The sequence below is a fragment of the Hemicordylus capensis genome, chromosome 6 (assembly GCF_027244095.1).
Source record: "Hemicordylus capensis ecotype Gifberg chromosome 6, rHemCap1.1.pri, whole genome shotgun sequence".
In the NCBI taxonomy this organism is placed as follows: Eukaryota; Metazoa; Chordata; class Lepidosauria; order Squamata; family Cordylidae; genus Hemicordylus; species Hemicordylus capensis.
Window position 1 is genome coordinate 143,790,260 of NC_069662.1, and position 27,999 is coordinate 143,818,258.

A 27,999-nucleotide genomic window follows, 5' to 3' on the forward strand; every position below is an offset into this window, starting at 1 on the left:
GGTAGCCGCTGCCTGCCACCACCTCTTCCTCTTCTGTGGCCACTTCTTGCCTGCCCACTGCTTCTGCTGTAGCCGGCCTGGGCCTTTGCTTGGCCTCTAACTGCTGTGGTGCGTTATAATTACATCACCGTGCAACACACTGACATCATTATAACACGTCGCAGCAGTTAAGAGGCCTAGCTGGCTGCAGCAGAAGCTAATGGCAGGCAGGAGATAGCGGCAGCAGAAGAGGAAGAAGAGGCCCTCCCACAGGTTGCTGCTCTAGGCAACGGCCTAGGTCCACGGTAGGCAGGCCGGCCCTGAGTCAGTGATTGCCACTCTGACGCAGGGCTGGCATCAGAAGTCCACTTCGGTGGCCAGCTGCCAGGTTCCAGGGCCTCCGAAGGCTCCACTAATGACCACCATCCCTTCGAGTGGTGGTGGCGGCAGAGTAATACTCTTGGGGGTGACCCAGGTAGGTGGGAGCCCAGAGGGCAGTTTGCTGAGAGCCCCTAAAACCTAGACCCAGCCCTGGCCTGGAGTGGGGAGAGTGTCACAAGTGGACTGGGGAGAGTTACTTCCGCAGCCATTAAGCTCACTGAAAGATCTTGGGCCTTTCCCAACTGCATGGTGAACCACCCAGTATCCAAATATCCAAACACAGCAACCACAAATCCTATACAGCTGGGGTGGTATAGAAAGATGATGATGATGATGATGATGATGATGCATATAACCCTCTTCAAACCTACAGTACAGTTGGGTCTGTTTGGTGAGAAGTGGGGACCAGTTAGCTGCTTAAAGGAGGAGGTGCTTAAAGCAGCACGTTTCTGCTGTTCTCTTAAACAGCAGAAAGGTGCCATTATTGTTCTTCTTCCCTTTCTTCTTTTTAAAGAGGGCTTCCCACATGTGCAAGCTCAGCCCTGCCAGTTGGATTTGCACGTGTATAGCCCTTAGCTGAGTGAGCTGAACTGTCTCTGGCAATAACCCAACATAGCCACTTGGCTGGCCTGAAGAGCAGTATATTACAACTGCTAGGCAACCCAAGGATGTGATCTTTCAGGATGAAGGCCCTTCGCAGCAACACAAGAGGCTTGCAACAGTGGGGTAATAGCAGGCTGGAGAAGTTAAGAGGATGAAAGGAACTTTTTGACTAGACCAGGAGTTCCCAACCTTGTTGGATGGCAACTTTCCAACATCCCCAGATGTTGTTGCGCTACAACACTCATCACCCCTTTGGAGATTGTGGCTGAGGATGATGGGAGTTGTAGTCCAACAACATCTGAGGATCCAGGGTTGGGGATCCCTGGATTAGATAGATCAACAGTGAAAAGCTGGGGGCCCCTTCAAGGGTTCCAGAAACGCTATGAATGGCTTTCATAAGCATTTCTCACTGGAACATTTGGTGGTGCTTTTGGTAGAATTGCAAATGATCATGGTTAGGGATACACATATTGGGCAGTACATTAATTAATAAATATAAATATAAAATAATATAAAATAATAGAATAGAATATATGTTCTTCATTGCACATCAACTGATTCCTCAAAGCTTATCCCATGAAAGAAGTTCTTTATTTTAACAGCAACTTGCCAAAACGTTCTGTACAGCCTCTACCACTGTGGAAGCAAACTTAAGATAATGTGTGCAGAATGTGCACCTTTGGGGCACCAAATATCCAAACACAGCAACCACAAATCCTATACACTGAGCAAACTTGTGTAAATTGTGGCTGCTTAAGCCACTATTATTGCAAGGGAATCAGAGAACCTTGATGCCTGTGTTGGCTAAGTTCCCTCCATAGGTTCATTCTCTCCCATGGCTAAACATTCACCCTGCTTCACAGCACAATCAGGGTACTTCTGCCTGCTGCCTCTAATTGGCCCAGGGGGCGGGGGCAGTAGTAGGAATCATCTGCAGCATTCCTGCCTGCTATGCTGCAGTGTTTCACAGCTCCCAGGTAGTTTACACAATGTATTACTATGTAATATAAAACATTTCAACAAAAATGTGCTCAAAACTATTTACACAGAAAAAGGAATTAGAAAATGGTTCCCTGCCCCAAAGGGGAGCACAATCTAAAAAGAAACACAAGAGAGAGACCAACATCAATCACTGGAAGGATGCTCTGCTGGATCAAATAGGGACAGCTTGATCTTCCCTGATAAATGTAAGAGAGCCACTACGGCAAAAGATGCCCCTTTGTCTAGTTATGAATGAGTTATAGACTTTGTCCAGTCTATGTAAGGAACATTGCTCGCACCATGCAATATGGAGCGATCGTGTGTATGCCATGCAACTAAGTCACAATTTGCAGTAGCTTTTTGCTATATGTGCACACTGCAAAACAGTTGTCTGTACATTTTTCAGACATGGTGGTATACTGCACATATTTTCCTTGATGGAAGTGATATCTTTGTAGGAAAATGGTTGCATATTAATCAGTCCTGATTTCCAATACTGTATACAGGAAGGATACGCCAAATCAAAATAAAAGGAAAGTAACTGCAGCAGAAGGGCTCTGGTGAAGACAGACCCATAGGCAAAAAGCCTACTGAATTTTATATTCCAACTGTTACGCTTTACATTGCTCTGTTTCCCACATTTGGATTCAAAAATGCCATGTTAAACAGGATTCCAAAAAGTGGGCTGATGCATGCTCCTGATCTTGTGCCCATCAGGAAACGCTCACAGAATGGCCAGCACGCCCCACAAATCCTCCTGCCTCCACTGCAAATGCCTCCTGTCCACTTTCTGCTAGTTTAAACACTGAGGCTGTTCTCACACACAGGCAAAACTAGGCTAAGGAAGCCTTGCCCACAAGTACGAACCGCCAGGATCGTGCCCGAACCCGGCACTGTCTCAGCGGTAAACCCACCTAGGCAGCCACCCACTTAAATGAAGTTAGCGTTGGCTGCTTACAGCTGATGCTGCAACACCAACAGGTGGCTGCCTGTCACTGGGAGATCCCCATAATGCACTGTGCACTTGCATGGTGCATTATGGGAGTTCCAGGGGCCGGGGTGATGCACCCCGGCCCCTGACCAGCACAGTCATGGAAAGCCGATGTCTATGTGGGTGCGCGATCCACATGCCCAGCACTGACAGGGCAATAATACCTGCAGGGGAGGTAAGTGTTTACAGCCTTCCTCTCTGCATGCTCCAAGCCCCTTCTCACTGATTGTGAATGAGAATGCAGCCAAAATCAGTGAGCCCTTTCGAGAAAGGGCTCACTGGTTTTGGCTGCATTCTCATAGTCATGGCAATCCTGGTTAAAGAGTTAACCATCCTAGTTTAAAGAATTAATTAGATAACCAATCTGGTCCTGGTTATCTATCCTGGTTAAATGAGATTTAACCTTAGTAGTTTGACCACATTTACCCAGAAATTCTGGTCTCTCATAATCAGCTCAACAAGGGTCAGCATCCTGGTTAATTGTGTGACTGTGTGAACGTCGCCTATGTATTTCTTAGGCAATGATGTTAACCTTGGTTAAAGCTAACCATACTCCTCCTTAGCCAGGGTTTGCTAACCAGGTACAAATCCTAGTTAAGAAGGAACCCTAGTTAGTATTAACTAGTATTAAGATTAGCTGCTGCAATAGCACTGGAGGTTGTGCTGGAGGTTGCACTGGAGGTTGCACTGAGGCTGGCATGGGAAAAGCAGGGAAATGTGCACTTTCTACAGGGAGCACATACACAATACCATGGCCCTACCCTGAAGGTTTTAACCAGACTTAAGAGATGCGGATAATTATACCTGTATTGGCCCAATGTCATCTTTAGAGAGTGACACACATATTGAAGAAAACATATGCAAACTTCTTTGTAGGATATGAAAATAATTTTTGATAGTTTAGATCAGGAATTCTCAACATTGGGTCCCCAGATGTTATTGGATTTAAACTCCCAAAATCCCCAGCCAAAGGCCACTAGGCCTGGGGATTATGGGAGTTGAAGTTCAATAACATCTGGGGACCCAACGTTGAGAATCCCTGGTTTAGATGACACCCTGACCTGTACAATTTTCAAGTGTTTGCCATGAGTTCGCCACTCAAGAGTGGTTGCTCCAAAACCCATTCTTCCCTCACCTTCGGGGACATTTAAACCTTCGGATTTAGAAAATCCAGACCTCAGTATACTCCATCCCCCTACAATTTTTTTTTTACCACAAACTTAATTACCTTAAAATAAGTGCCACTGTTTTCAGCAGAGGTCAGACCTCTGGAAAGACAAGCACCCAGCACCCTCTACTTTTCCGTGTTTCAGGTCCCCCTTTCCATTTCTTTTCACAATGCTCATGTTTACATTTGTGAGCTCTCCAAGAAACTGCATCACTAACACTCCAAACCACAGTTAAAAATACAACTGCCCAATATGAAAAAAAGTAACAAAAAACATGACACACAAAGCCAACAACTGTCATCAGAACAGGAACTCAGTATTACCAGTACACTACACAGTCAATTATTGTGAACAAATAATTACAAATTAGATACAAAGCCCCAAAAATCTCTGCAAAATCCAAACACCTTTGATGCTATTGTGCTTCAGCACAACACTTCAGCACATCCCCCTCATTTTAACCCTCAAATTACCATCATGAATACAGAGAGCCACTTTCCCTCAAGGCCCCCTACTCCAAAGTAGACCTTGGAGAAGACTGAGCTTGTCTGAAAAGTACTTCTTGCTCTTGTACTTCTTTCTGATGGGCACTTTGGCTAGTATTGTTGATAATGCTTAATGTAGGTTGCATATTTTAAATGTTTCCGCTTAACAACATACTTTTCCCCTGATCCATTATTAAGATTTGTTAATATCAAAGAGCTCAGAGCAAAAAGCTTCAGCAATAACGCAATTACAGCAGAATCATGTCTTTACACAACCCAAAACTGTTTTAGAACCTTCTGAATAATACATCCCAAAATGATTACTCATGAAATGTGCTCGAACTGCATATACTTCTTATCTTAATTTCCCAGAATATAATTTATAATTAAGTACTACTATAATTGCTCTCTTGACTGTAAATGAAAATGAACATTTCAAAAATGGAAAATTCAACTTTTATAGAGGCACTAAAAGGAAATTGGACAATTAAAATAAATTAGTCAATTTCTGGCAGTTATCTGTGAAATTGTTGCAATATAGTCAAACACATATTTGGTGTAATAAGAGAATTACTGTTTACCAAGAGCTTTTTAAAGTTATGTGGAATCTCCCCACCACACACACACACTAATAAGCATCTTATAAAAATTTACTTTTTTACTAAAGCAGAAAGATAATTTGGCTTCCTCACGTTTTTGCTTCATATACTTTTGGGTGACCCTGTGATTTGATTTTAAATTTTTCAGGCAATTATAGAATACTCCTTAGTTTGACAGCTCCAGTTACAATCTGTAATAATGTCAACAACCTACTCACTCAAACGGGATTACACAACACCCCGAGACAAAAACTGTGGCACTGTTAAGGCAAACTGAGGACAGCACTAGATAACACGAGGGATGCATGTTCCAAACCCACATCTTTCCCTCCTCTCTCCCCAGTAACATGCAGATAAACAAAACACATGATGTGTTGTGATAGCATATTAAGGCTGTTCTCACGAGCAGCCTTGCCCAGGATAGGGCAGCCCAGTCTGGGCGAGGCTGCTCGTGTGTAGCACTGGGATACGCACAGATCCCAGCACTGCCCACCCGCCTAACCCTACTTTTTACCCTGGCTTTTAGTCGAGGTTAATGGCGCAAGTGCGACCTTAACCCTGGTGCTGGGGTCATGTGTGTGCTCGGGCTGCTTGCAGCCGAAGCACATACAGAGTTGGGTGCCTAGAGCACCCGACTCATGGGGGTATCCCCGAATGCACCATGCTCAGCACGTGGTGTATTGTGGGATATCCAGATGCATCATCTCGGCCTTCGGAGATCTGCACTGCTTGGAGCAGTGTGGATCGTCTGGGAGCCTGAGCCCTTGATTGTCTGAGAGGAAGGTGAGTTTGACCTTACCTTCCCCACCCCCACCCACCCGTTTGGTCGCGTGCATAGCCTTATTATCCTCTCTAATAAAACGCTTGGTGTCCGTCCGTGGACGGACACCAAGCGTGTGTCCGTGCCTCCCTGCCCTGTTCTGCGCCTGCGTGAAGCGCAGGCGCAGAACAGGGCAAGGGAGACACGACCACCGGCACCCGGTGGCCATCTTGGGCGGCCAGAAGCGGCCGCCCCGAAGAAGCCGGGTAAGCGGCGGCGGGGGACACTTGCCGAGGAGGCGGCGGAGCCATGGCAGAGGCCTGGCCGCCGCCGCTTACCCGGCTTCTTCGGGGCGGCCGCTTCTGGCGGGGCCAGAACGCGCCGAGTGAGACACAACCACGGCGACCAGGCGGCCATAATGGCCGGGGGAAGAAGCGGCGGCTGAGGAGAAGCGGCAGCCACGAAGCCGGGCGGGTAGAAGAGGCGGGGAAAGCCAGCCGAGGCGGCGGCGGAGCCGCGGCCGAGGCCTGGCCGCAACGCCGAAGACGGCGGGAGGGAAGAGGCGGCGGGGGAAGAGGACACCGGGGCCGGGCAGGCAGCAATCTGGCCAGCGGGGACGAAACTCTGGGCGGCACTCTGGGAGGCGGGAGGGAAGAAGAAGCGGGGACTGGGGGAAGGAAGCCAGGCGAGCTAAAACATGAGCAGCGGCTGCAGAGTTAAATAAAATAAACCCTCATTTTAATGGGCACCCATGAGAGCAGCCGCGAAGGCGCCCCAGCGACTCCCCTCCTCCCCCCCCCTCGGAGGCAGACGGTGGGCCACAGAACTCTGCGGACGACGACGCCTCCATGGCGGTTGCCGTTGCCCTTCTTTGCCCACCGCTGGGAGAGGAGGAGGATGCGCTGCCGGATGGCTGTGGCTCCTTCGGCCGCGCTGCACCCCCTCACAGCGCCACCGCTGAGCCCCGAGAAGAGCTGCCGCTTCTGGCCCAAGCCTGAGCCGGCGGCGGCACCGTCAGCAGCAACAACAGCGGCCCTGGAACATCCCGCCGCCTCGCCATGCCCGCCAGCCTCGCGTTCTTGCCCGTGCTGCTGCCAAGAAGCCAGGCGAGTGGGCTCCGGCTCCGTGTCTCTGCCCCACATGGCTAGCAAGGTGTTGTGTCTCCCTGCGCTGAGCTCTCAGGTTAGGACAGGTCCAGCCTGGGGACCCTTATTTTAACGGGCGCCCGAGAGAGCAGCCGCGAAGGCGCCCCAGCGACTCCCCTCCTTCCCTCCCCGTCCCCCCCTCGGAGGCAGACGGGCAAGCATACCAGGTCTTAAACCAGTTCAGTCCCACTGAACTGTAGGGTGTGCTTTAATATTCCATGTTAGCTTAATTTGGTTTAGTCCCTGAATCTTCAGTGGGGCTAAAGTAATAAGTCCAAATATACTGCTTTAAGTCATTTGCTGCTTGCCAGATTAGAATATATTTGTATACATGTATGCCTTCTCCCACTTTTTTTTGACTGCACTGCACTTTTTCTGACTGCACTTTTTTAAAAACTGCATTGTCTTGATCTTTGGATTTATTTGACTCATTTTTTCATGTAATGCAAATTGTCTTGGGAGCCCTTGGTAGGGTGAAAAGGGAGCATATATAAACCTAAAGCAATGAAATAATAATTAAATTAAATAGGCATTAAATAGACAACAGACTTCAAATCCATATGCTAATGCTCTGATGCAGAAATGGACCCTCACCCTGTAACCTCTTTCCTATTCCTTTTAATAAAAAGGGAAGGAGACGAGGGGGAAGAAAGGAGAGAGAGAGAGAAAAGGAAGGAATGAAAGAGAGAGAAAAAGAAAAAGAAGGAAAGGAGGGCGAGAGAGAGGGAGAAGGACTGGGGGGGAACGGTACTAGCGCCCATTATTTTAACGGGCTTAAAAATACTAGTATGATTATAAAGTGAGATTATAAATTTAGGGGCCACACACACACAGCAGCCATAGGAGGAGTTGAAATAGGGAAACTCTGAGCACTATGACATTATATCATACAGTTCATTACTTCATTTCCATTTAGATAAATGCACTAGATAGATAAGAAGGAAAAAATGGAGGGTTGCTGCCCCTGTGAAGCTACAGGAATGGGGTGATAGCTCAGTGGAAGAGTATCTGCTTTGCATGCAGAAGATCCAAGGTTCAATCCGTGGCATCTCCGTTTAGGGCTGGAAAAGACCGCCGTCTGAAACCTTGAAGAGCTGCTGCCAGTCAGTGTAGACCAAGGCTGCACAACTTTGACCCTCCAGCTGTTTTTGGACTACTGCTCCGACTATCCTCAGCCACAGTGGCCAAATGTCAGGAATTATGGGAGTTGTAGTTCAGCAACTGCAGGAAGGCTCAATCTGTGCAGCTCTGGTGTAGACAATACTGAGCTAGATGGACCAACAATCCGACTCAGTAGAAGGTAGCTTCCTATGCTCCAGTGGCACTCCATATTATCTAGTTCCACCCTTAAACTTCTGTTTAGACTGGGGAACACAGTTGAAGGGTGGGATATTTCACTTCCCATCATGCCTCCTTGAGAATTTCAATTCATTTTTGGATACTCCGGCTATGAAGACATTTTACAATGAGTATAGCCCAAACTAGCTTAACAAAAAGGTCTTTTCCCTACCTTGACCACACCATTTTCATGCATGGTGATGCAATTGTTGACATCCTCCGAGAGCTGATAGAGGGCTTGGGCAGTCGCTCGGTGAACATCTGGGTCACTTGATTTCAGATAACGCACTAAAGGAGCAACAGCTTTGGTGGCTCCAAAGGCAATTCTGTTACTTCCCCACATGCAACAGCGAGAAATGGCATCTGCTAAGTGACGTCTTAATTTGTCATTGTTCTGAGCAGAGAGAAAAAATATGTCACTTACATTCTTTCTCCCCATCTTCCCCAGAGGTTAGCTTGGAAATGCATCCCCAGACATTTTAATGGAAGTCACTCCATACAACTATGTAAGCAATTCAGAACAATGCTATAGATATTTCCCTCTCTAGCAACAAGGCCCTTTTCATGTTACTTCAGCAGCAGTTAATTGTGTGAAAGCGTTCAAAGAACACAGGCCACCCACTTGTGAGGGGCCACCGAGCACCCCTCACCTGTCACCCTTGCCACCCCACCAAGTCCCCCACTCCTTTCCATCGTCATGTAGGGGCTGGCGCTAACCCCTCTGCACCACCCCTTGCTTCGCTGCTGTCTCCTCCTCTTGCCGCCACCACCCGCTGTAATTTCCCAGCTGGCTCTTGCAGGGGTGAGCAGGCGGATGGGCTGCTTCTTCACTTGCTCATGCAAGAGAGGAAACAGCCCAACCATCTATTTGTTGCCACAAGAGTTAGCCAGGAAGTGACAGTGGATGTCATCGGCAGGAAGAGGAGTTGATGGAGGTGGCACAGAGGATCCCCACATGACAATGAAGAGGAGTGGGGGGCTTGGCGGAGCAGTGGGGGGCTTCGGTACTCGGCGGTCCTCATGTGGCTTAGAACACAAGGTTTCTTATGTCACCGCTCAGCAGCATGGGAGCTGCTTCTGTGTGACAAGATCCTCTCCTGGGGCGGTCTACATACTGGAACCAGATGGGCAGAGTCAGTGATGGTCACTTCTACTCCCAGACATATAGGCTGGCATCCAGACTAATGCGGGCAACATGTTCCACTAGTGCAAGGATGTTGTGCTAGCCAGGTGCGCTTAGTCCTGAGCTTGCCTTCTGGACTAGTGTTGCACTGGAGCAACAGGTGCACTTGTACAACAAGGCACAGAAATAGATGCCCACATCCTGTTCTGCTGTTGTTGTTGCTATTGTTGTTGCACAAGTATAACAACTTCATACAGCTACATGACCTTCTTGTAAGTGCACCTTTTTGTTTATTGCGCAAATGCAATGTGAGTCTAGATGCCAGCCATAGTGCTGAAAGGAATGCAAGCAGAGCCATAGAGCTGTTTTATTGACACATCTCTCTAACCATTTTTTTAATCTTAAGGCAACTGCGTCCTTTAATAGATATATGCCATGAATAGTGGAAAGGTGAATGCCTTTGAACGACGAAACCCTTATATTTTCAGTGCATTTCATTGCAGTTATATGCAGATGAAGAGTTTAATAAATCGTTGTTTTTTAAAAAAATGTACTGATGTGATTAAACCCCAGAAGGCCTATAGGTTACCTGCAGGGGAGCAACAGCAGGAGAGAGGGCATGTCCTCAGTTCTTGCCTGTGGACTCCCCAGAGGCATCAGGTGGGATGCTGTGTAAACAGGATGCTGGACCCAATAGTTCTTGGGCCTGATCCAGCAGGACTGTTCTTATGTTCTTATTACTATTTTAACAATTGAACTGAAAGCTTTAATAATCACTTGACACAGATGAGGGAAATATATTGCAAGAAGAAAATGAAGATATAAAGAGATGGCCCTTCCTGGACCATGTCTCTTGGTTATCCAGTTATGCTTTGCTGATTGTCATCTAAAAACAGAAGGCTTTGGTCTCCTCCTCTTAGTTGCTTCATAGTCAAAACCAGACCCAAGTCTTTTCTTCTGGATATCACAACAGGTTCATTTTTGATAAGAGTATTCTGAGTTTTAAAAACTCCCCGCCCCCACTTTTGCCGTCCTCCCCCGCTTTATAGGCAGGGAGTGCTTTCAGCAGTCACAGTGGCTGCACTCCAGAGGAGGCCATCTTGCAGTGTGTTGCAGTAGGTGAGTAATGGCTACTGCAGGCTACAGTAAGGTGTTACTTACTGTATTTGCTAGTTTGGACAACAAAGGAACAACACCATGATCTGTTATAACAGCTAAATTCTCTTCATCTTTTGCTATGTTGGTGATAGCAGCACACACACTGGCCAGCACTTCTTTATTCTCCGATTTTAACAAATTGACTATCAGCTCCAAACCACCAACAAAAGAGCGGACCATTTCACCAGCATCCTAAGTGGAAACAAAAGAAAACAAAGCAAAATATATTGCATTTTTAAGGTGGCTCAGTTACCATGTAATGTAATTTTGATCTCTTTGTATTTTATAGCAAGTTCTGCTCCTATTCTTGTTCACGGACCTTCAGATGTGTTCACGAGGAGAGAGACCTTCTAGCCTCCCCGGCTGTGCCTGCACTGGTCCAAATCTGAGGGTGATTACCTATCAGATGTTCAATTATCCTATGCAAGTCACACTGTACCATGCAAGACTTATGGTTGCAAAGCGCTGCAGTTGCTGTCTGGATTGTGTCAAAACTGGTGCCAGCCCTGGGGAGAGAGTCTGAGCAGACCCTCTCCCAGGCACTGGTCCCGCCCCCTGCATCTGATGTCAAACACAAAGGGGCACAGCCAACATCAAGGATGGGGCCCATAATCCCCAGCAGAGTTTCCCTTCCCCTGTAAGTGGTTCATTGAATCGCTGACGGGGAACTCCTTTCCCTGCCTCCTCGAGAAGGAGGGAAAGGAGCTCCCAGTCAGTGATTCCATGGGCTCCGTCCTCAGCATTGGCCCTGTCTCCTTGCATCTCACGCCAGACACAGGGGGCAGGGGGCAGGGCTTGGCTTCGCTCATGTGATTCTAAAGCCTAGGAGGCAGGGAGATCTGCTGGAGGACTTTGTCCTCTGGCTGTGGCCAAGCTCCCTATGCTCCTGGTTAACACACCCATTAACTGGGTGGGACAAATGCCCTACCCAGCTTCAGGAGCTATGTGTGCTCAGATTCTGTCCCCAGCTTCTGAGCGAGGTAGGAGGAAAAACCGCCCTACCCAGATGGGGCTTGACAGATGATCTCACTCCCCATCTCCTCTCTTGTTTTTCACTCGCACATGACATAAATAGGGAGCACACTCAGCTCCTAAAACTGGATAGGACACTTTTCCTACCCAGAGAAACATAGGAAGCTGCCTTATACTGAGTCAGACCGCTGGTCCATCTAGCTCAGTATTGGCTACATAGACTGACAGCAGCTTCTCCAAGGTTGCTGGCTGGAGTCTCTCTCTCAGCCCTATCTTGGAGATGCCAGGGAAGAAACTTGGAACCTTCTGCATGCAAGCATGCAGTTGTTCTTCCCAAAGTGGCTCCATCCCCTAAGGGTGATATCTTACAATGCTCAGACATGTAGTCTCCCATTCAAATCTGACCAGGGTGGACCCTCTTAACAAAGGGGAGAGGTCCACGGTTGTGTGAATAGAAGAAGCACAGATATAGTCAGCAGCAACTCTTGTGATTACAATGGCTAGAAGAATTGCTGCTATGGTCACGGGATGGAAGTTGCAACCTGCTGTCTTAATTACTGTCTAGTTCACATTTAATGTTTCTCCACAGGAGTACATATCTGACATAAAGCTGCCTGGGCATTTCCCACTGGCTGGGAAGGAGAGGGGCGTGCCATGGCCAAGGGGGTGCCTTGGTGCCCCCCTGAGTCCCCCTTGCACCATGATCCCTACGCCTCTGGTGTGAACAATTCTATTATACTAGCCGACCCCGCACAGAGCATCTGTGCGCTCTTTGGGGCCAGCGGTTACCTCTCCCCACCCCCCAGTCTCCACTTCCAGACCCAGCTGCCTCTCCTCCCCACCGCCACTTCTGCCCCCCCTTCCCCCCCCCCCCCGGGCCTTGCCTCCGCAGCTGGGCTGGGCCTGCCGCTGCCTCTTCCTCTGTGGCCAGGCCTGCTGCTGCCACGGCAACCAATCCTCCTGGGTGCGCCTCAGCCAATCAGGTGCCTCCGCCGCCCAGCCAATCAGCTGGGCGCGGGGACGCACATTCCAAGGCACACCCAGGAGAATTAATATAATCGATTTCTTCATTTCACATTCTTTCTCATAATTGTAAACAATTGTAATCTCCCCACTGCCCCCAGGAATCCAGGAACTATAAGTAGAGCCCTCATTATAAATACATATCCACATGACAAGGCAAAATGATGAATAAATAGTTTTGATGAATAAATAGGCTTTTCAAAGGTCACAGTAGAAGTCAGTGTATGCGTGAGCCCGCAAAAGCCCTGTCCACAGGAGTCAATGAGGTGCTTTCGTCCACCTGTGATTTGTGAGATCAGACCATTACCATATGTTGATTTTCCTATCAGCATCCCATGACGTATATCCTTGTCTGCCAAAATACTGACGTTTGAGACCGCTTTCACATCTCAAAACTGCATTCTCTTCTCAGTCTGAAGTACTGTAAACTAAATGCTGCTCCAAAAAGCCCGTGTTTATAAATATGCTACCCTTATAGATAAAAGCTTCCCAATAAAAATCAGTAGTATTTTCCATTTAGAACATCTTAGAAAGCTTAAGATGTCAAAGCCAATTCGTCAACTCCAATTGCTTTTGCCCAAAAATGTGATGGTGTGGCTGTGCAAATAAACTTGAGTTACCAAGAGTCCTCTGTGGACTACGTTTCTTTTAGGAGAACTGTTCTTGTCCAATTCCATGGCTTGCCATTTTCAAGCACATCCCGACTTACAACATTCATTTACTGGAGGGCAGGAAGGAGGAAAATGTTGAGTTGGTCTCTTTTGAATTTCATAAAGTACCATTGTAGGAGAAAGAAAAACTAATAACGTAACACCAGTGATGACTACATAAGCCAAATGTCTTGGCAAGTGATTGCATAATTCATACTAGAATGGCCAACTTCTGTATTTGGGGGGTAATGTGAGTCTACAAAGAGCAGTCTGAGGGTGGGCAGAAAGTAACTTGCCATACAAAGTGACCCCTTCATCACTAAAGTTTAAATAGTAATGACAATAATAATAATTTCTACCTCCACATTTTCACAAGAATATTTAAGGTGGCTCACTACAGTAAAAACAGTAACATAACATAAAGTATATAAAAGTATGTACAACAAAATCTTAAAACAAAACATGTTAAAACAGGCTCAAACAGTAGCAGCAGCAACGTCCTGATTGATAACGAAATTCAAACCCCTACCGACTGGGCAACAAGGAACCTTTTAAGGTGGTAACTCCCTTATATTTAGAAGGGGGACAACAGCTGGCCCTGTTCAGCCCAGCCCAGCATCTCTCCAGTAGCTGTTGCTGGTGTCCAGCTTGTGTTTCTTTTTAGACTGTAAGCACTTTGGGGACAAAGAACTACCTTGTTCTTTTAAAAAAGCACCTGGCTGATTCCATTTCTATGTAAACTGTTTGTGACCTTTGTTTGGTTGAAAAGCAGTATATTATTATCTAATCATCATCATCATCATCATCATCAGACCATTACCATATGTTGATTTTCCTATCAGCATCCCATGACGTATATCCTTTTCTGCCAAAATACTGATGTTTGAGACCGCTTTCACATCTCAAAACTGCATTCTCTTCTCAGTCTGAAGTACTGTAAACTAAATGCTGCTCCAAAAAGCCCGTGTAATCCCCCAGTGAGGCACTACCTTGGCGTGGTTATGGGGCTTGCGTGCTCTGAGGAAGGTGAGAGCTATGCCAGAGGTCCAACCATACTGGACAGGTCTCACCAGAGGAGCCAGACAAAGAGTGCCTCTCCCATCAAAAATATGGTGAGACATAACTTTAATAAATCTATACCGGATCAGTTGTCGCCCGGGTCAACAAGGACCGCACCAGGTGCTGGAGTCCCTGGACATCTGGTGGCAAGCAGGCAACAGGACTCAGGATCTTTAGTTGAGCAACCAGGGCTGGAGACTGCAAGGTTACTGGAAGAAAGGTTGCTTAACCGAAAAAAATATACGAAAAATGCCAACAAGGAAATAATGATCTGCTATTACAAATCTAGTCCAACTAGAAGAGGTTATTTAAAAAGAATGTACCAAATTTGGAAAGAGAAGCATCCAGATACAGAAATAACAGAACAAAGGCTAGCAGACCAGAGAAGATTCATAATAAGAAATAAAGTATTCACAGGAGTTGAGCTGGAAGAACTGCAAAGATTAACACAGGCTCAAGATATGGAAGAAGAATTACCACCAACTGAAGAAGTTGCTCAGGCGCAGGTGGAGGTGTTGGAAATAGAGGATGCCACTGTTGCTGAACTGTTTCAAATCAAAACCAGGCAACCTCCCCTTTGCCTTCACCTAAAAAACCCAAATGCTGTTTAACAGAAAAGCAACAAGAACTAAAGCAAAAAATAACTGAGCACATGAACCAAACATCGACCAGGGTTCGACTTCCAGCTCTAAAAACAGTTGCCAAAAAACAACTTGCTCAGGCATTAAAAGATGTAAATGCTGCACTTGCAGAAATAACAACCAATAATTTGCAAGAAACAAACCAACTAATGTACAGTGCAGCAACAATAACAACACAAGAGCTCAGATATAAGATCAATGGACCTGTAAAAAAAAGAAAGTAGTACATCACCTAAACAGAAGATTAGATTAGAAAATAAAATCTCCAGGCTTAGATCAGATGCTAGTAAATTGAAAGATATGAAAGACAAGAAGCTGAAGAATGAAAACACCAAACAGTATCTGATCCAAAAATACCACCTAGATTCAAGGAAAATTAGAGAAGTCCTGGAAATAATAAAGCAGCAAATAACAGCAGTAAATTAGCAGATACGAAGCCAGAATTACACAACACAGGCAGAATCTCCAATTCTAGTCGAATCAGAAACGTTTCTACCAAAGCATAGAAGGAGAAACTGCAAGAAACGTAGAAACACCAAATAAAGAAGAAACAGTGCAATTCTGGCGGAAATTATGGGACAATCCAATAGATTATAATAAAAAAGCAGGCTGGATGAAAGAGGTCAAAAAATGTAACCAACAAATGCAAGATCTAATAATAACACCAGAATTAATAAGTGAAAGAGCAAAGAAAATTAAAAATTGGACTGCGCCAGGCGACGATGAACTGCATGGCTTTTGGCTTAAACACCTAACAAGGCTCCATAAACAACTATCAAAACAGTTCAATCACATTTTGCAAGGAGGTGATATTGAACAATGGCTAACAACTGGGAAAACTCATCTCATAATGAAAGACCCAGCAAAAGGTGCAGTTCCAAGTAATTATAGACTGATAACCTGCCTGCCAACCATGTTCAAATTATTAACTGGAATAATAGCAGATGAAGTCATGCAACACTTATTAACTAACAAACAGTTTCCAGTTGAACAGAAAGGAAATTGCCTGAACGAGGCACAAAAGACCAGCTGCTGATTGACAAAATGATTTTAGAAAACTGCAAGAGAAGAAAAACCAATCTAAGTGTTGCATGGATTGACTACAAGAAAGCCTTCAATTCATTGCCTCACACATGGATACTAAAATGTTTGGAAACAGCTGGTGTCAGCAAAAACATCCAGATATTTATTTTAAAAAGGCAATGAGCTTGTGGAGTACACAGTTAACAATCAATGGTGAGACACTTGGACAGGTTAGCATTAGAAGAGGTATTTTCCAAGGGGACTCACTATCACCTCTGTTGTTTATAATTGCCATGACCCCACTTTCACAAATACTAAACAAAACAGGCCTTGGATATCAATCATCTAAAACATCAAGTAAAATCAACCATCTGCTGTACATGGATGATCTGAAGTTTATGGAAAGTCCCAGTCAGAAATTGAATCACTGCTAAGCACGGTCCGTATTCAGTAGCGATATAGCAATGGAGTTTGGACTAGACAAGTGTGCTGCATTAATAATGAACAGAGGAAAAATAAGAAAAACAGAAGGAATAGAACTGCCTAATGGAAGCAACATCAAGAACCTGGAAGAGAAAGAACATTACAAATACTTGGGCATTCTCCAGGCTGATAACATTACACACACTGAAGTTAAAAGAAAAATTGGAAGTGAGAGTTAGAAAAATCCATCAGGAGAGTTAGAAAAATCCTCAAGTCCAAACTCAATGGCGGGAACACCATACAAGCCATAAACACCTGGGCTATACCTGTTATCATATACACTGCAGGAATAATAGACTGGACCCAGGCAGAGCTAGAGACGCTAGATCGTAAGACCAGGAAAATCATGACCATCAATCATGCTCTGCACCCCCGCAGTGAAGTAGATAGGCTATACCTTCCTCGCAGCTCAGGTGGAAAAGGAATGCTGCAAGTCCATCAAACAGTAGAGGAGGAGAAAAGAGGCCTTGAAGAATATATCAAGGACAGTGAAGAAGATGCACTTCAAATGGTCAATAACAAGAAACTATTCAACACCAATGAAAGAAAGCAGGCCTACAAAAAAGAACAAGTCAAGAACCGAGCAGAAAAATGGAGAAATAAGCCCCTGCATGGTCAATATTTGCACAATTTAAGTGGAAAATCAGACATCACCAAGACCTGTCAATGGCTTAAGAATGGCAACCTGAAGAAAGAAACAGAGGGTTTAATACTGGCTGCACAAGAACAGGCACTAAGAACAAATGCAATAAGAGCAAAAGTCGAAAAATCAACAACAAACAGCAAGTGCCGCCTTTGTAAAGAAGCAGATGTAACAGTGGACCACCTAATCAGCTGTTGTAAAAAGATCGCACAGACTGACTACAAACAAAGGCATGACAAGGTAGCAGGGATGATACACTGGAACATCTGCAAAAAATACAAGCTACCTGTAGCCAAAAATTGGTGGGACCATACAATTGGGAAAATTGTAGAAAATGAAGATGCAAAAATATTATGGGACTTCTGGCTACAAACAGACAAACATCTGCCACACAATACACCAGATATAACTGTAGTCCAGAAGAAAGAAAAACAAGTCAAAATAACTGACATAGCAATACTAGGTGATAGCTGAATAGTAGAAAAAAGAAATAGAAAAAATAACAAAATACAAAGATCTACAAATTGAAATTGAAAGGCTGTGGCAGAAGACCAAAATAATCCCAGTAGTCACTGGTGCCCTAGATGCAATTCCAAAACACCTTGAAAAGCATCTCTACAATATAGGAGCCACGGAAATTATCATCAGCCAACCTACAAAAAACAACTTTACTGGGAACGGCCTATATTCTACAACGATATCTATAATAATAATGATGATATTGATAATAAAATTCAGCCATCCCAGGTCCTTGGGAAGGACTCGATGTCTGGATAAAACAAACCAGTCAATAACACCTGTCTGACTGTGTAAACAAGAAATCATAATATACACCTGTGTGTGTGGGTGCACGCGCGTACGGGCACGTGTGTGTGGCAACTTACACACTTATTTATACAAATAAAAAATTACTACAACTTCTCTTCTTTACACCTTCCCTCATGTTGTTGGTAATGGCCCCTTGCTAACTGAGCAAAGAGGCACCTTTCTAAAGTGGTGATTTTCTTTACTGAGCAGGGGGAGAGCAATTGGCCCTATTCATCCCCAGCACAGCAACCCTCCAGTGGCTGTTGCTGGTGTCTGTCTGATGTTTCTTTTTTAGATTGTGAGCCCTTTGGGCCATTTTTTAAAAGGTTGTGAGTCATTTTATGTATTTATTTAAATCTGTGTAAATTGCTTTGGGAACATTTGTTGAAAAGCTGTATATTAATATTTGTTGAATTTGTAATGTTACCCACTCTTGGATACAGACTATCATTTCTACAAAGCATAAGGATTTATCTAGGTCATAATATTTGAAGATGAGCATGATTTTGTATGCTGTTGAAGGACTGGACATGATGACTAACCATGGTTTTTGGTTCCAAAAATCTAAGCAAGTCCAAAGGACAGACAAGAAGTATGATAAAGAAAACAAGGCACATGTTGTATCTTAAGACAGTTGTATCTTAACTGTCTAGTTTAATAAATAATCATATAATACAGGAGCAAAAATTATGCTGACTATTTAAGGATAGAAATGTAAAAATTGTATACTTTTTTAAAAACTGCAACTTACGCTGAATTCTCATGACTTGAATGATCCCAGTCTAAGTATAAACCACAATCAGCCAGCCTCACACATTCCTGCAGAGGGTGTCGTGTGAACCCGGAATTTCTGGGCGATCTTGATTAAATCGCTGCGGTTAACCAGCATTTAACTGAGAATGCTAACTGGGATTGTGAGAATGTCCCTGGGCCCTTGAGGGAGAGGGGGCCGACCAGTTGAGCAACAGCTTGCGTCTCCCTCTCCCCCTCCCACCTGTCCAAAGAAGAGACAGGGAGGTGGGGGAGAGGCCCATTTCCACCTTCTGTCCCAGGTCCCACTCCAACCTTGCTACACCCCTGTAAAACAGCTTCTCATGTTCCTATCATTTTTCGTGATTTTATTTTTTAAAACAACTCGAAGAGGTCATTCACACGATCAAAAACTCTATTCTACACAAGTTTGGGTGCTGTGTGTGGTCCCAGTTTTCAGTAGTGTGGAAGCAAGGTAGGAGGAAAGCCTGGGTAGAAGTCATTGTATGGAAGCAAGGTAGGAGGAAAACCTGGACTGCTTTTCCACCGACCTTGTTTCCACACAATCACTTCTACCCAAGTTTTCCTCTTTCCTAGCTTCCACTCAACTGAAAATTGGGAGCCCACACAGTTCCCAAACCTGGGTTGACTACAGCTTTTGAATGTGTGAATGACAAAGTCTGTATTAAGGGTGGGGAGAGGGGAAATTAATCACACTATAAACAATGATGCCCTCTTTGCATTACTTCATGAACTTCAAGATAATAGAAGAAAGATCTTTTGCATGCTCTCATGTTCAGGGCACCTTAAAAGACTGCTGCTCGCAACTGTCCAATCAAAAGCATCTGAATCAGTTTGGATCCTGTCTGTCTTTGTTTAGATCAAGATGGCAGCCATGCTTGAAACAAGGAAAACTCTGTAATTTCTGAACATTTTTATGTTTACATTATTCAGCACAGGGAATAAAGTAGTATAATGACTGCAAAGTGACTTTCCAATATCAACAGAGCTCAGAACACTTTTCACTGCAATTCTTCATAATTATTTGCTTTGATTGGCTAATATGCTTCCCCTCTGTCACTGCAATTACTTCTACCGTTATGGTTTGTAGCTCTTGAATTAACCAACTAATTAATCTAAATCTACTCCTGTTATGATGATTCTGTTGCCTACAGGGCTGCTCTTTTTAAAATAAAACAAACTGAAATAAATATTTTTAGATTTGCTATATACCCTACGCTCTTCAAAATAGCAAGGGTTAGCACCATGTAGGAGTAACACTGCTAGATGCTAGAGGCAGAAGTGTGCTGCTGTGCTGATGCAACCCTCCTCTCCCTCCCTCCGTATAACTATGCAGGCAGCCAAACCTCAGGGACAGGAACATAGGAAGCTGCCTTATACCAAGACAGACCATGGGTCCATCTAGCTCAGTATTGTCTACACAGACTGGCAGCGGCTTCTCCAAGGTTGTAGGCAGGAGTCTCTCTCAGCCCCTTGGAAATGCCGCCAGGGCACTTGGAACCTAGATGCTCTTCCCAGAGTGGCCTCATCCCCTAAGAGGAATATCTTTAAGTGCTCACATGTAGTCTCCCATTCAAATGCAAACCCAGGCAGACCCTGCTTAGCAAAAGGGACAAAGAGGACAACTCATGCTTGCTATCTCAAGACTCACTTTTATGGATTGCGCCCAATTACCATGAACAAAAAGATCTCTGGTAAATACTAAATGTCAGATTTGGCCATATGGCCAGAATACCTATTGTAGAACGGCTGTGTCCATGTGGGTCTGGGGAAGTGAATGACTTGATCCATTTATTATTTTGTTGTAACGTCTATAGTGGTTCACGTGATGTATTTATTCGGCCATTGCTTATCATTTATCCTGGGAGATCTTTGGGGTTCTATGCAAATTTTTTATTAGCAGATACCAGGCCCTATATCACAAGGAAAGTAGCCAGCTTGCCAGCTTCTGCAAGCAAAGTACCATATTTACCCGATTAGAAGATGACTCTGAATTTAAGACTTCCCCCCTTAAAAAGTAGAGGTTAAATACAGATTATACCTTCATTTACTCAAAAGGACCAGGACTCTGCATTTAAGATGAGCTCTCGGTTTCTAATACTAAAAAACTTAGAAAAAACTTAGTCTTGGATTCAAGTAAATACAGTACGTGCGTGGCAAGTCTGTCTCATTGTTCTGAATTATTGTCTCATTGTTCTGGCTCATTGTTCTAAATTATTTTGAGTCAATGGTTATTATGTTTTTGAGTGTCCTGTGAATTTTTTGTGTCACTGTTTTAACCACCTAATTTTTGAATCAAATAATTTTGTTATGGCCAGGGGCGTAGCTATAATTGAATGAAAGGGTTCAAAGAACACGGGCCCCCAGCTCCTGAGGGCCTTCCAGGTCCATCCCTCCTTATTTTCTTCATTGTCTCCCTCATTCTGGGGGGCTGCCCGAGAGAGGGATGAACACGGGCCCCCTCTCCCCTAGCTATGCCCCTGGTTATGGCTATGGCTAAACAAATAAACTGACTGACTGTCATGTCAGATTTGCATGGTGCACATGCTCCGGATTTCCGGTCATGTGAGCCTGGACATTTTCAGCGATGTTGGGTTGGCACTGTGCCCATCTGACATTTACCCGACATCGATAACCTATTATTTGAACTCCAGCTATCGATGTTGGGTCAATGTCACCAAAAATTGCCCCTAAAACCACCAAAAGGTTTTGAGTTCACATGATCGGAAACTGGGAGTGTGCATGCTGTGCAAATCTTGCTTTTACTATTTACCAGAGATCCTTTTGAATATGTGAACTGGCCCTATATGTATGAAACATTAAACAAGTGACTCTGTAAATTATCTGCTTTACGGTCATACCTCATGTGATGCTACACCCATTATTAAGACTTTAAAACAAACAAACTAGCTAGCAGCAATCACAGGAGGAGAGCTGGTCTTGTGGCAGCAAGCATGAATTGCCCCCTTTGCTAAGCAGGGTCCATCCTGGTTTGCATTTGAATGAGAGACTACATGTCGGAGCACTCGAAGATATTCCCCTTAGGGGATGTGGCTGCTCTGGGAAGACCATCTGCATGCTTGAATGCACATGGTTCCAAGGTCCCTCCCTGGCATCTCCAAAATAGGCATGAAACACACTCCTGCCTGTAACTTTGGAGAAGCCGCTGCCAGTCTGTGTAGACAATACTGAGTTAGATGGACCAATGGTCTGACTCAGTATAAGACAGCTTCCTATGTCCCTATGATCCAACTGTGACTGTAGTAGGTGGGGAGAGTGTATTTAATCCCTTCCTTCTGCTATAAATTGCCTTCCCCAAAGCTCTTAGGATGGAAGCTCCCCTAGATGTCTTCCTTGGGAATAAATCTCCCTGAACTCAGGGGGATTTACTTCTGAGTAAGCCTGTCCAGAATTGTGCTGTTAAGTTTTAGAATCCAGCAACACTCCAGCAACACTCCACTCCACAATATTTATGCTTTCCATTTAATACTATATCTGTGTGAATTCAAGCTTTTGGAGACTCCTGATTAGCTTCTGTTTGTACAGGACTGCAAACATTAAACAAAGCCTACCTGAAGCAACTCTACCCACTTTGGCTGAAGAGCACATTACTTACCGGGAACATACTGATTCTGGTGGATTATCACCCTACTCCTTTAGCATCAGGAGGAAAGCCAAGGAATGTTGTCTAATTGGTTTTTGTTTTGGACTCCATTAAACAATTGATGAAGTACAAAGTGAAACTCCAAATGTCCTGTCCTTTCTCAGTACCTCCAGATCCTTCATCATTTGGTCTTGCGCAGCCTTTTGAATCTATGGCTCAATACACTCACCAATATTCAGTTGCAAATGTATCCAATATTGCTCTCATGTGAGAATAACACACTGCCCTCTTCTTTTGTTAAACCCATTAGAGTAAATGACATGAGCAAACAATTGGAGGAGGAGAAATTGGATGATATTTTAACATTCTCTGCTAAAACTTTTCTATAGTGTGGGTATGAGAGAAGGCCAGTACAAAGTTTTGAATCATTGGTGTATAATGCTGGTTGGGTTATACCAAATGAATAACATTTCTAAGCCCGGAAGGGTTGTGGGCAAGTTGGGATATATTACAATTTACAATGGTATATGTAATGTAATCCAATGTTTCTGGAAAAAAGTTGTCAAAACATGTAGTCAAGTTACAGCTTGTCGTATTGATCTTGAGCCTGCCTTGTTGTTACTAAATAGCTTTGATAGTCAAACTTCAATTTGCCAGCATAAGAAACTTTCAGCTGCCTTGTTTATTGTGGCTGAAATTTCCATAGTTAAGCAATGGAAAGATTCCAGACAGCTTACAAAGAAACAGTGGCTTTCAGAAATATGGAAGGTTCTTATAACACAGAACCCGGTGTTTCAAAAGAACACAGCTAAACAAGTTAATACGAGAAACCCCTACTGGGAAGTTTTTCACACCCGGCTATTAGCTCGCATCTGCTCTGGAATGGAGGTGTGCATTCACATATCAGCCAAATTTACCCTGAAGTCCCTGCGAGCTATTGGGGAGCACTTCACACACAATTTGGGTTTTTCACTGCGTGTTAGAGTGTAGCCTGATTTATATCTGGGGTTAAAAAAATCCACCTTTTGCATAGGTTTTTCTGGGCAACTTCAAGTAAAGTAAAGCCTCGCAGTTAACCGCAGTAAAGCCTGCTGTCTGGGAAAACTCCAGGAGAGATCTAATTCTTGTATGGTTCCAACAGAAGCTTTCTTTGTGTCTACTGGGAAGGATGTAGTGAAAGATTTACCCACTATTCATTAGGGCCAGGGGCGGAGCTACCATTGTGCGAATGGGTTCAAAGAACCCAGGCCGCCAATGGGAGGGGCCACTGAAGCCTGCAGGGGGGCATGGCTTGGGTTCCGTAAGAGCCCGGCGTGAACTCTCCTTGCTCACCGCCCCAAGCCAGCTCTGCCCCATCATTTCAGGCAGCATTTGCTGCCTGAAAGTCTCTATTTCCCTTTCTCTCCCTCCATCAAGGGAGAGAAAGGGAAATAGCTGTTTCCAGGCAGCAAGCGCTGCCAGTAATGACAGCACAGAGCTTGCTTGTGCTCTCCGGAACTTGAGGCCATAGAGAGAAAGGGAAATAGAGGCTTCCAGACAGCAAATGCTGCCTGAAATGAAAGGGTAGAGCTGCGAGCCCGGTGGGGAGGGATGGGGGAGAGGCGTTCCCTTGGGGCTCTTAAGGAGCCTGAGCCACGCCCCGTGTGCATGATGTCATGCACAAGGGACGTCGCTTGAAGGGCTTTCAGGCGGGGCCGGACCCAGCCACCATTCGGCTGGTACTGTGCCTGATTAGGGCTGTTCACATGACCATTCATGGGATAGGACAAACATCCTACCCAGCTTTGGGAGTTGTGTGAGCACCTGATTTGAGGTCATGTGCTAGCAAAAACCTAGTTAGGTGGAGTGGGGAGTGATAATCTGCGAGATGGGAACTGGATAGGACAGGCCATCCTACCCAGCACTTGTACCCAGCCTTTTAACAAGGTAGGAGGAAAAGCCATCCTATCCAGCTTCCAACTCACAGATGATCACTAACAATAGCAACAGGTATATCACTGAAAAGGTGACTTTATATACTTTCCTAATGGAGTGTGTAGGCCAAAGTTTTTAAATATTATTATTATTATCCAACCTCAAGCCCTGCAACCCACAAAAATAGCTTCTTATGGTTGGAGACTCTCAGGACTGTTAAGAGTCATGAGGGGAAATGGCAAAATCAGAATTGTGGGCCGGCAGCTCGGAGAGAGCGCAACCAGCATGTGAAGAGAGAGCTGGGAGGAGCGCCGTAGATTCAGGAAGTGGCAGCAAGTGGCGGAGGAGCAGGTATGCACCTGCTCTCCTCCGTTTTAAAGGGGCAGGGGATGTGTTCCAAATCACGTCTTGAAATGCAATTCGTGCGCATCCCTATGCATTTCATGTCATGTGTAATTTGGCCCTAATGTAATTAATGGGTGCTATCCTTCCAAACAATTTATTCCTCATATTGGTTAAGCACATGTAGGTGTATGGTCATAAGCTGTAACATAAATACTAAATTATTAATTCAAAATAAAATTCAGCAGGTACATCATAAATCATGACAAAAATCATGAGAATTTTACAAATAGGAGGGGATTTTAAAGGGGAAGGGGATGTGTCTCAAAATGCGGTGTGTGCACATCCCTAGAAATGCATCAGTGTATTGTTCAGGTTTAAGTTTCCTTAAGAACGGCAGCTGTGTGGCACTGTGATTTGGTTCAGGACTGCAGTGCAGAGATAGGGGCTTTTATCTTAATTTTATTTACAAATCTTGATGCATAGGCTTAATTATTCATATTAATTGTACATATGCTTGTTGGGTATAGTGAGTATAATGAAGGTAGGGTTGTGTGTGTATGTATACTCCCCCCACCTGGTATATCTGATTTTTTTTAATTGTTGCCTCATATTGTCCTTACATTTGGGAGGGGGAGAAAATATGGTGAACATTCTTTAATGAAAAACAACGAAGACTTCATTATACTGTAATTGCTTTTATGTCCTATTTAAAATTCCCTTCATATCCCCACAAATTTTCAGAGATAAACAGAAATAACCCTTATTTCCAGGGTTGCAAGTACATGGAAATGCAGAAGTCTTCTATAATAATGTTCCACACATTTGCAAGTGTGTCTGTCTTCTCTTTCAGAAATGCTTTGCCAGTATAGGCAAGTAAGGGATAATTAAGGAGCTATTAAGGAGCGAAAGTTAGACTATTTGGACCTTAAGAACCACAAGCAGAGTTATGTTGCAGAATGAGGCTTTCCTTCCTCCTCTTCCTCCTCACACAAGCTCCCTGAGTACACAACACACTCCAAAAAGCTATTTCTTGGGGGTGGGGGGTGGGTTGCAATTAGAAGGGATGTAGGCAGAAATCAGGGATCCTCTTGCATGCAACTTGCATGAGAGCAATTGTTCTGTTCATGCAAGCAACAACTTGTGTTTGAGGAAGCCTAATAATAATAACATACCACTTTTCATTTAAAAAGGTTCGCAAAGCAGTTTACATAGGGGGAAAAGTAACAATAAGAAGATGGTTCTCTGTCCTTCAGAGGGCTCACAACCTAAAAGGAAACACAAAGTAGACGCCAGCAACAGCCACTGTAGGGATGCTGTGCTCAGGCTGAATAGGGACAGTTGCTCTCCGCTCTGCTAAATATAAGAGATTCACCACTTTGAAAGGTGTCCCTTTGCCCAGTTAGTGGGCCTATGGATATCTTACCTGGTAGAGATCCTCCTCAATCCCCCTTTGCCTAGCAATTAAACAGGGGAATATCATTGCTTTGCCCTGTTTTAGGGAACCACCAATGCTTTTGTTATATCATGGGGCCATTCATATGGCCGGGTGGGTGGGTGAAAGGCTGCTCCAACTTCACCTTTCCCCCCTCAATCACAATAATGCTGCCGGGAACACAGGCCACGCTCCCAGATGATCCGTGCTGCACCAGACAGTGTGGAGCTCTGGAGACCAGGACGATGCATCCCGGCCTCAGGAGATCCCATAATGCACTGCACCATGAGTGTGGTGCATTGACGGCATCCCCGTCAGATGGGCACTCTAAGTGCCCATCTCTGTGTCTCCTCGGGCTGCATGCAGGAGACACACAGCTGGGTTCAGGGAGTGCTTGCTCCCTTAACCTTGGCCAGGAGCCAGGCTTCAGAGCAGGATGGGCAGGGTGGGAGCTAGGCGGGAGCACTGGGGTCTGCGTAGATCCCAGCCCTCCACATGAGCCGCCTAGCCCAGGCTAGGCTGCCCTAGACCCCTGGGCTAGGCTGCTCATGAGAACAGACTCCATAATAAGTCATTAACCTGATCTGATCCACATCTCAGATTTCATCGCAGACATGCATGCCTAGCAATCAAACACACCTCACAGTACAGAAATGGGTCAAGACTGCAATATTCAATAGACTTGGAAGTGAAGGGAAAATAATTCATGTTGGCATGCAATGGTAAGCATCAACCTATGTCGCTACATCATATATATCTCAACCGCTTGTTGGGCACTTTGCTACTAATCTTTGTAAGAAATTAGGAAAGATTTTCTCACCTTTGCATTTTCAATGCAGGGACAAATTGCCCAGGCGGCACTCGCCTGAACATCTGGATGAGGATTTTTTAACAAAGACCATAACAAGCGAACACCATCTAAGCGATCAATTATCCTGTTAAAGAGAGCGTTGAAGACATGGGTTGAGGCACAGATGTAATACGCATTCTGTTCAGTAGCTAATGAAGTTGTGAGTCTTGTATATGATATTATTTATACTAGTTTATCAATACTCATGTGTTATGTTACCATGATTTTTATCAGTGAAAGCTGCCAAAAGTCTCCATAAACAGATGATTGTACAAACATGATTTAGAACAAGATATACTTTCTCACAGAATCTTATGAGTGCTGTGTACATTCCACCCCCCACAGCACATTGCCTTAAAAATCTGTGCTAAAAAATGAAAATAAAATAAAATAAAATAAACTGCATTATATAGCTATGACTCTTGTAAACTTTAAAAAACAAGCCATGTGACTTTTTAATGAGCTGCATGCAAAGTCAAGCCGAAATTCAAACATACTGGTTTCTTTCATATAGCAACAAATACTTTCCAAAACAAATATTTATGCCAAAAAAACTATGTACTTAACGCTATATTGAGTCTATGTTTAATTTATTTACCTTGCTGTATGACATATTTTAAATTTCTATGTTGCTAACCTAACATTCGGCATTAAAATGGGTCACACCACAGTGCACCCTTTGTTGAGCATGAATAACGTGCAACTTGTTTCCCATGTGCTCCCTACTGACAAGACTAACACTGAATGCCGTGTTATAATTGCTTAAACATACTGTAATCAAAGTATCTTCATGTCTAGCTGAAAAATGAATTATCATCAGAGTCATCTTTAAACCATCTGTCTTATGTTTATATATCAATCAGTCTAGGGGATCATAACTTCATATTAAAGTCCACCGAGCACTTTAAAATGGAGAGGAAGACCAAACAAAACTTAATATCCTTTACAAACATGGCTTTGTTCAGGAAGATATGGAAAATTCAAAGCAGATGAAGTAAAGATAAAGAACATCAGGCAGACTTTGATTTATAACCTCAAATGTTTAATGCCACTATTTGTTCACATATGTA

At 44.5% G+C, this 27,999-nt stretch overlaps 1 protein-coding gene and 1 long non-coding RNA gene across 13 annotated transcripts in view; one reads left to right on the top strand and one right to left on the bottom strand.

The window, feature by feature from the left end:
* ODAD2 (outer dynein arm docking complex subunit 2) overlaps window positions 1-27,999 on the bottom strand; it is a 139,540-nt gene that overhangs the window by 18,507 nt on the left and 93,034 nt on the right. For 9 of the 10 annotated variants that reach the window (XM_053264152.1, XM_053264150.1, XM_053264151.1 and 6 more), the window contains 3 exons: window positions 26,900-27,014; window positions 10,716-10,904; window positions 8,604-8,825 (listed from right to left, as the gene is read on the bottom strand). In XM_053264152.1, the coding sequence (XP_053120127.1) occupies window positions 8,604-8,825; window positions 10,716-10,904; window positions 26,900-27,014 (526 nt within the window). Of the gene's footprint in view, window positions 1-8,603; window positions 8,826-10,715; window positions 10,905-26,899; window positions 27,015-27,999 lie in introns of those variants that run through there. The other variant, XM_053264157.1, reaches the window with a different exon arrangement.
* LOC128330797 (uncharacterized) lies at window positions 75-27,999 on the top strand. Of its 3 annotated transcripts, XR_008310262.1 has the most exons (4): window positions 75-284; window positions 11,002-11,103; window positions 26,919-27,089; window positions 27,793-27,999. It is a non-coding gene; the product is annotated as an uncharacterized LOC128330797 (long non-coding RNA). The 3 variants fall into 3 exon arrangements; XR_008310261.1 differs by having other exon boundaries at window positions 26,919-27,999; XR_008310263.1 differs by lacking the exon at window positions 75-284 and adding an exon at window positions 301-454 and having other exon boundaries at window positions 26,919-27,999.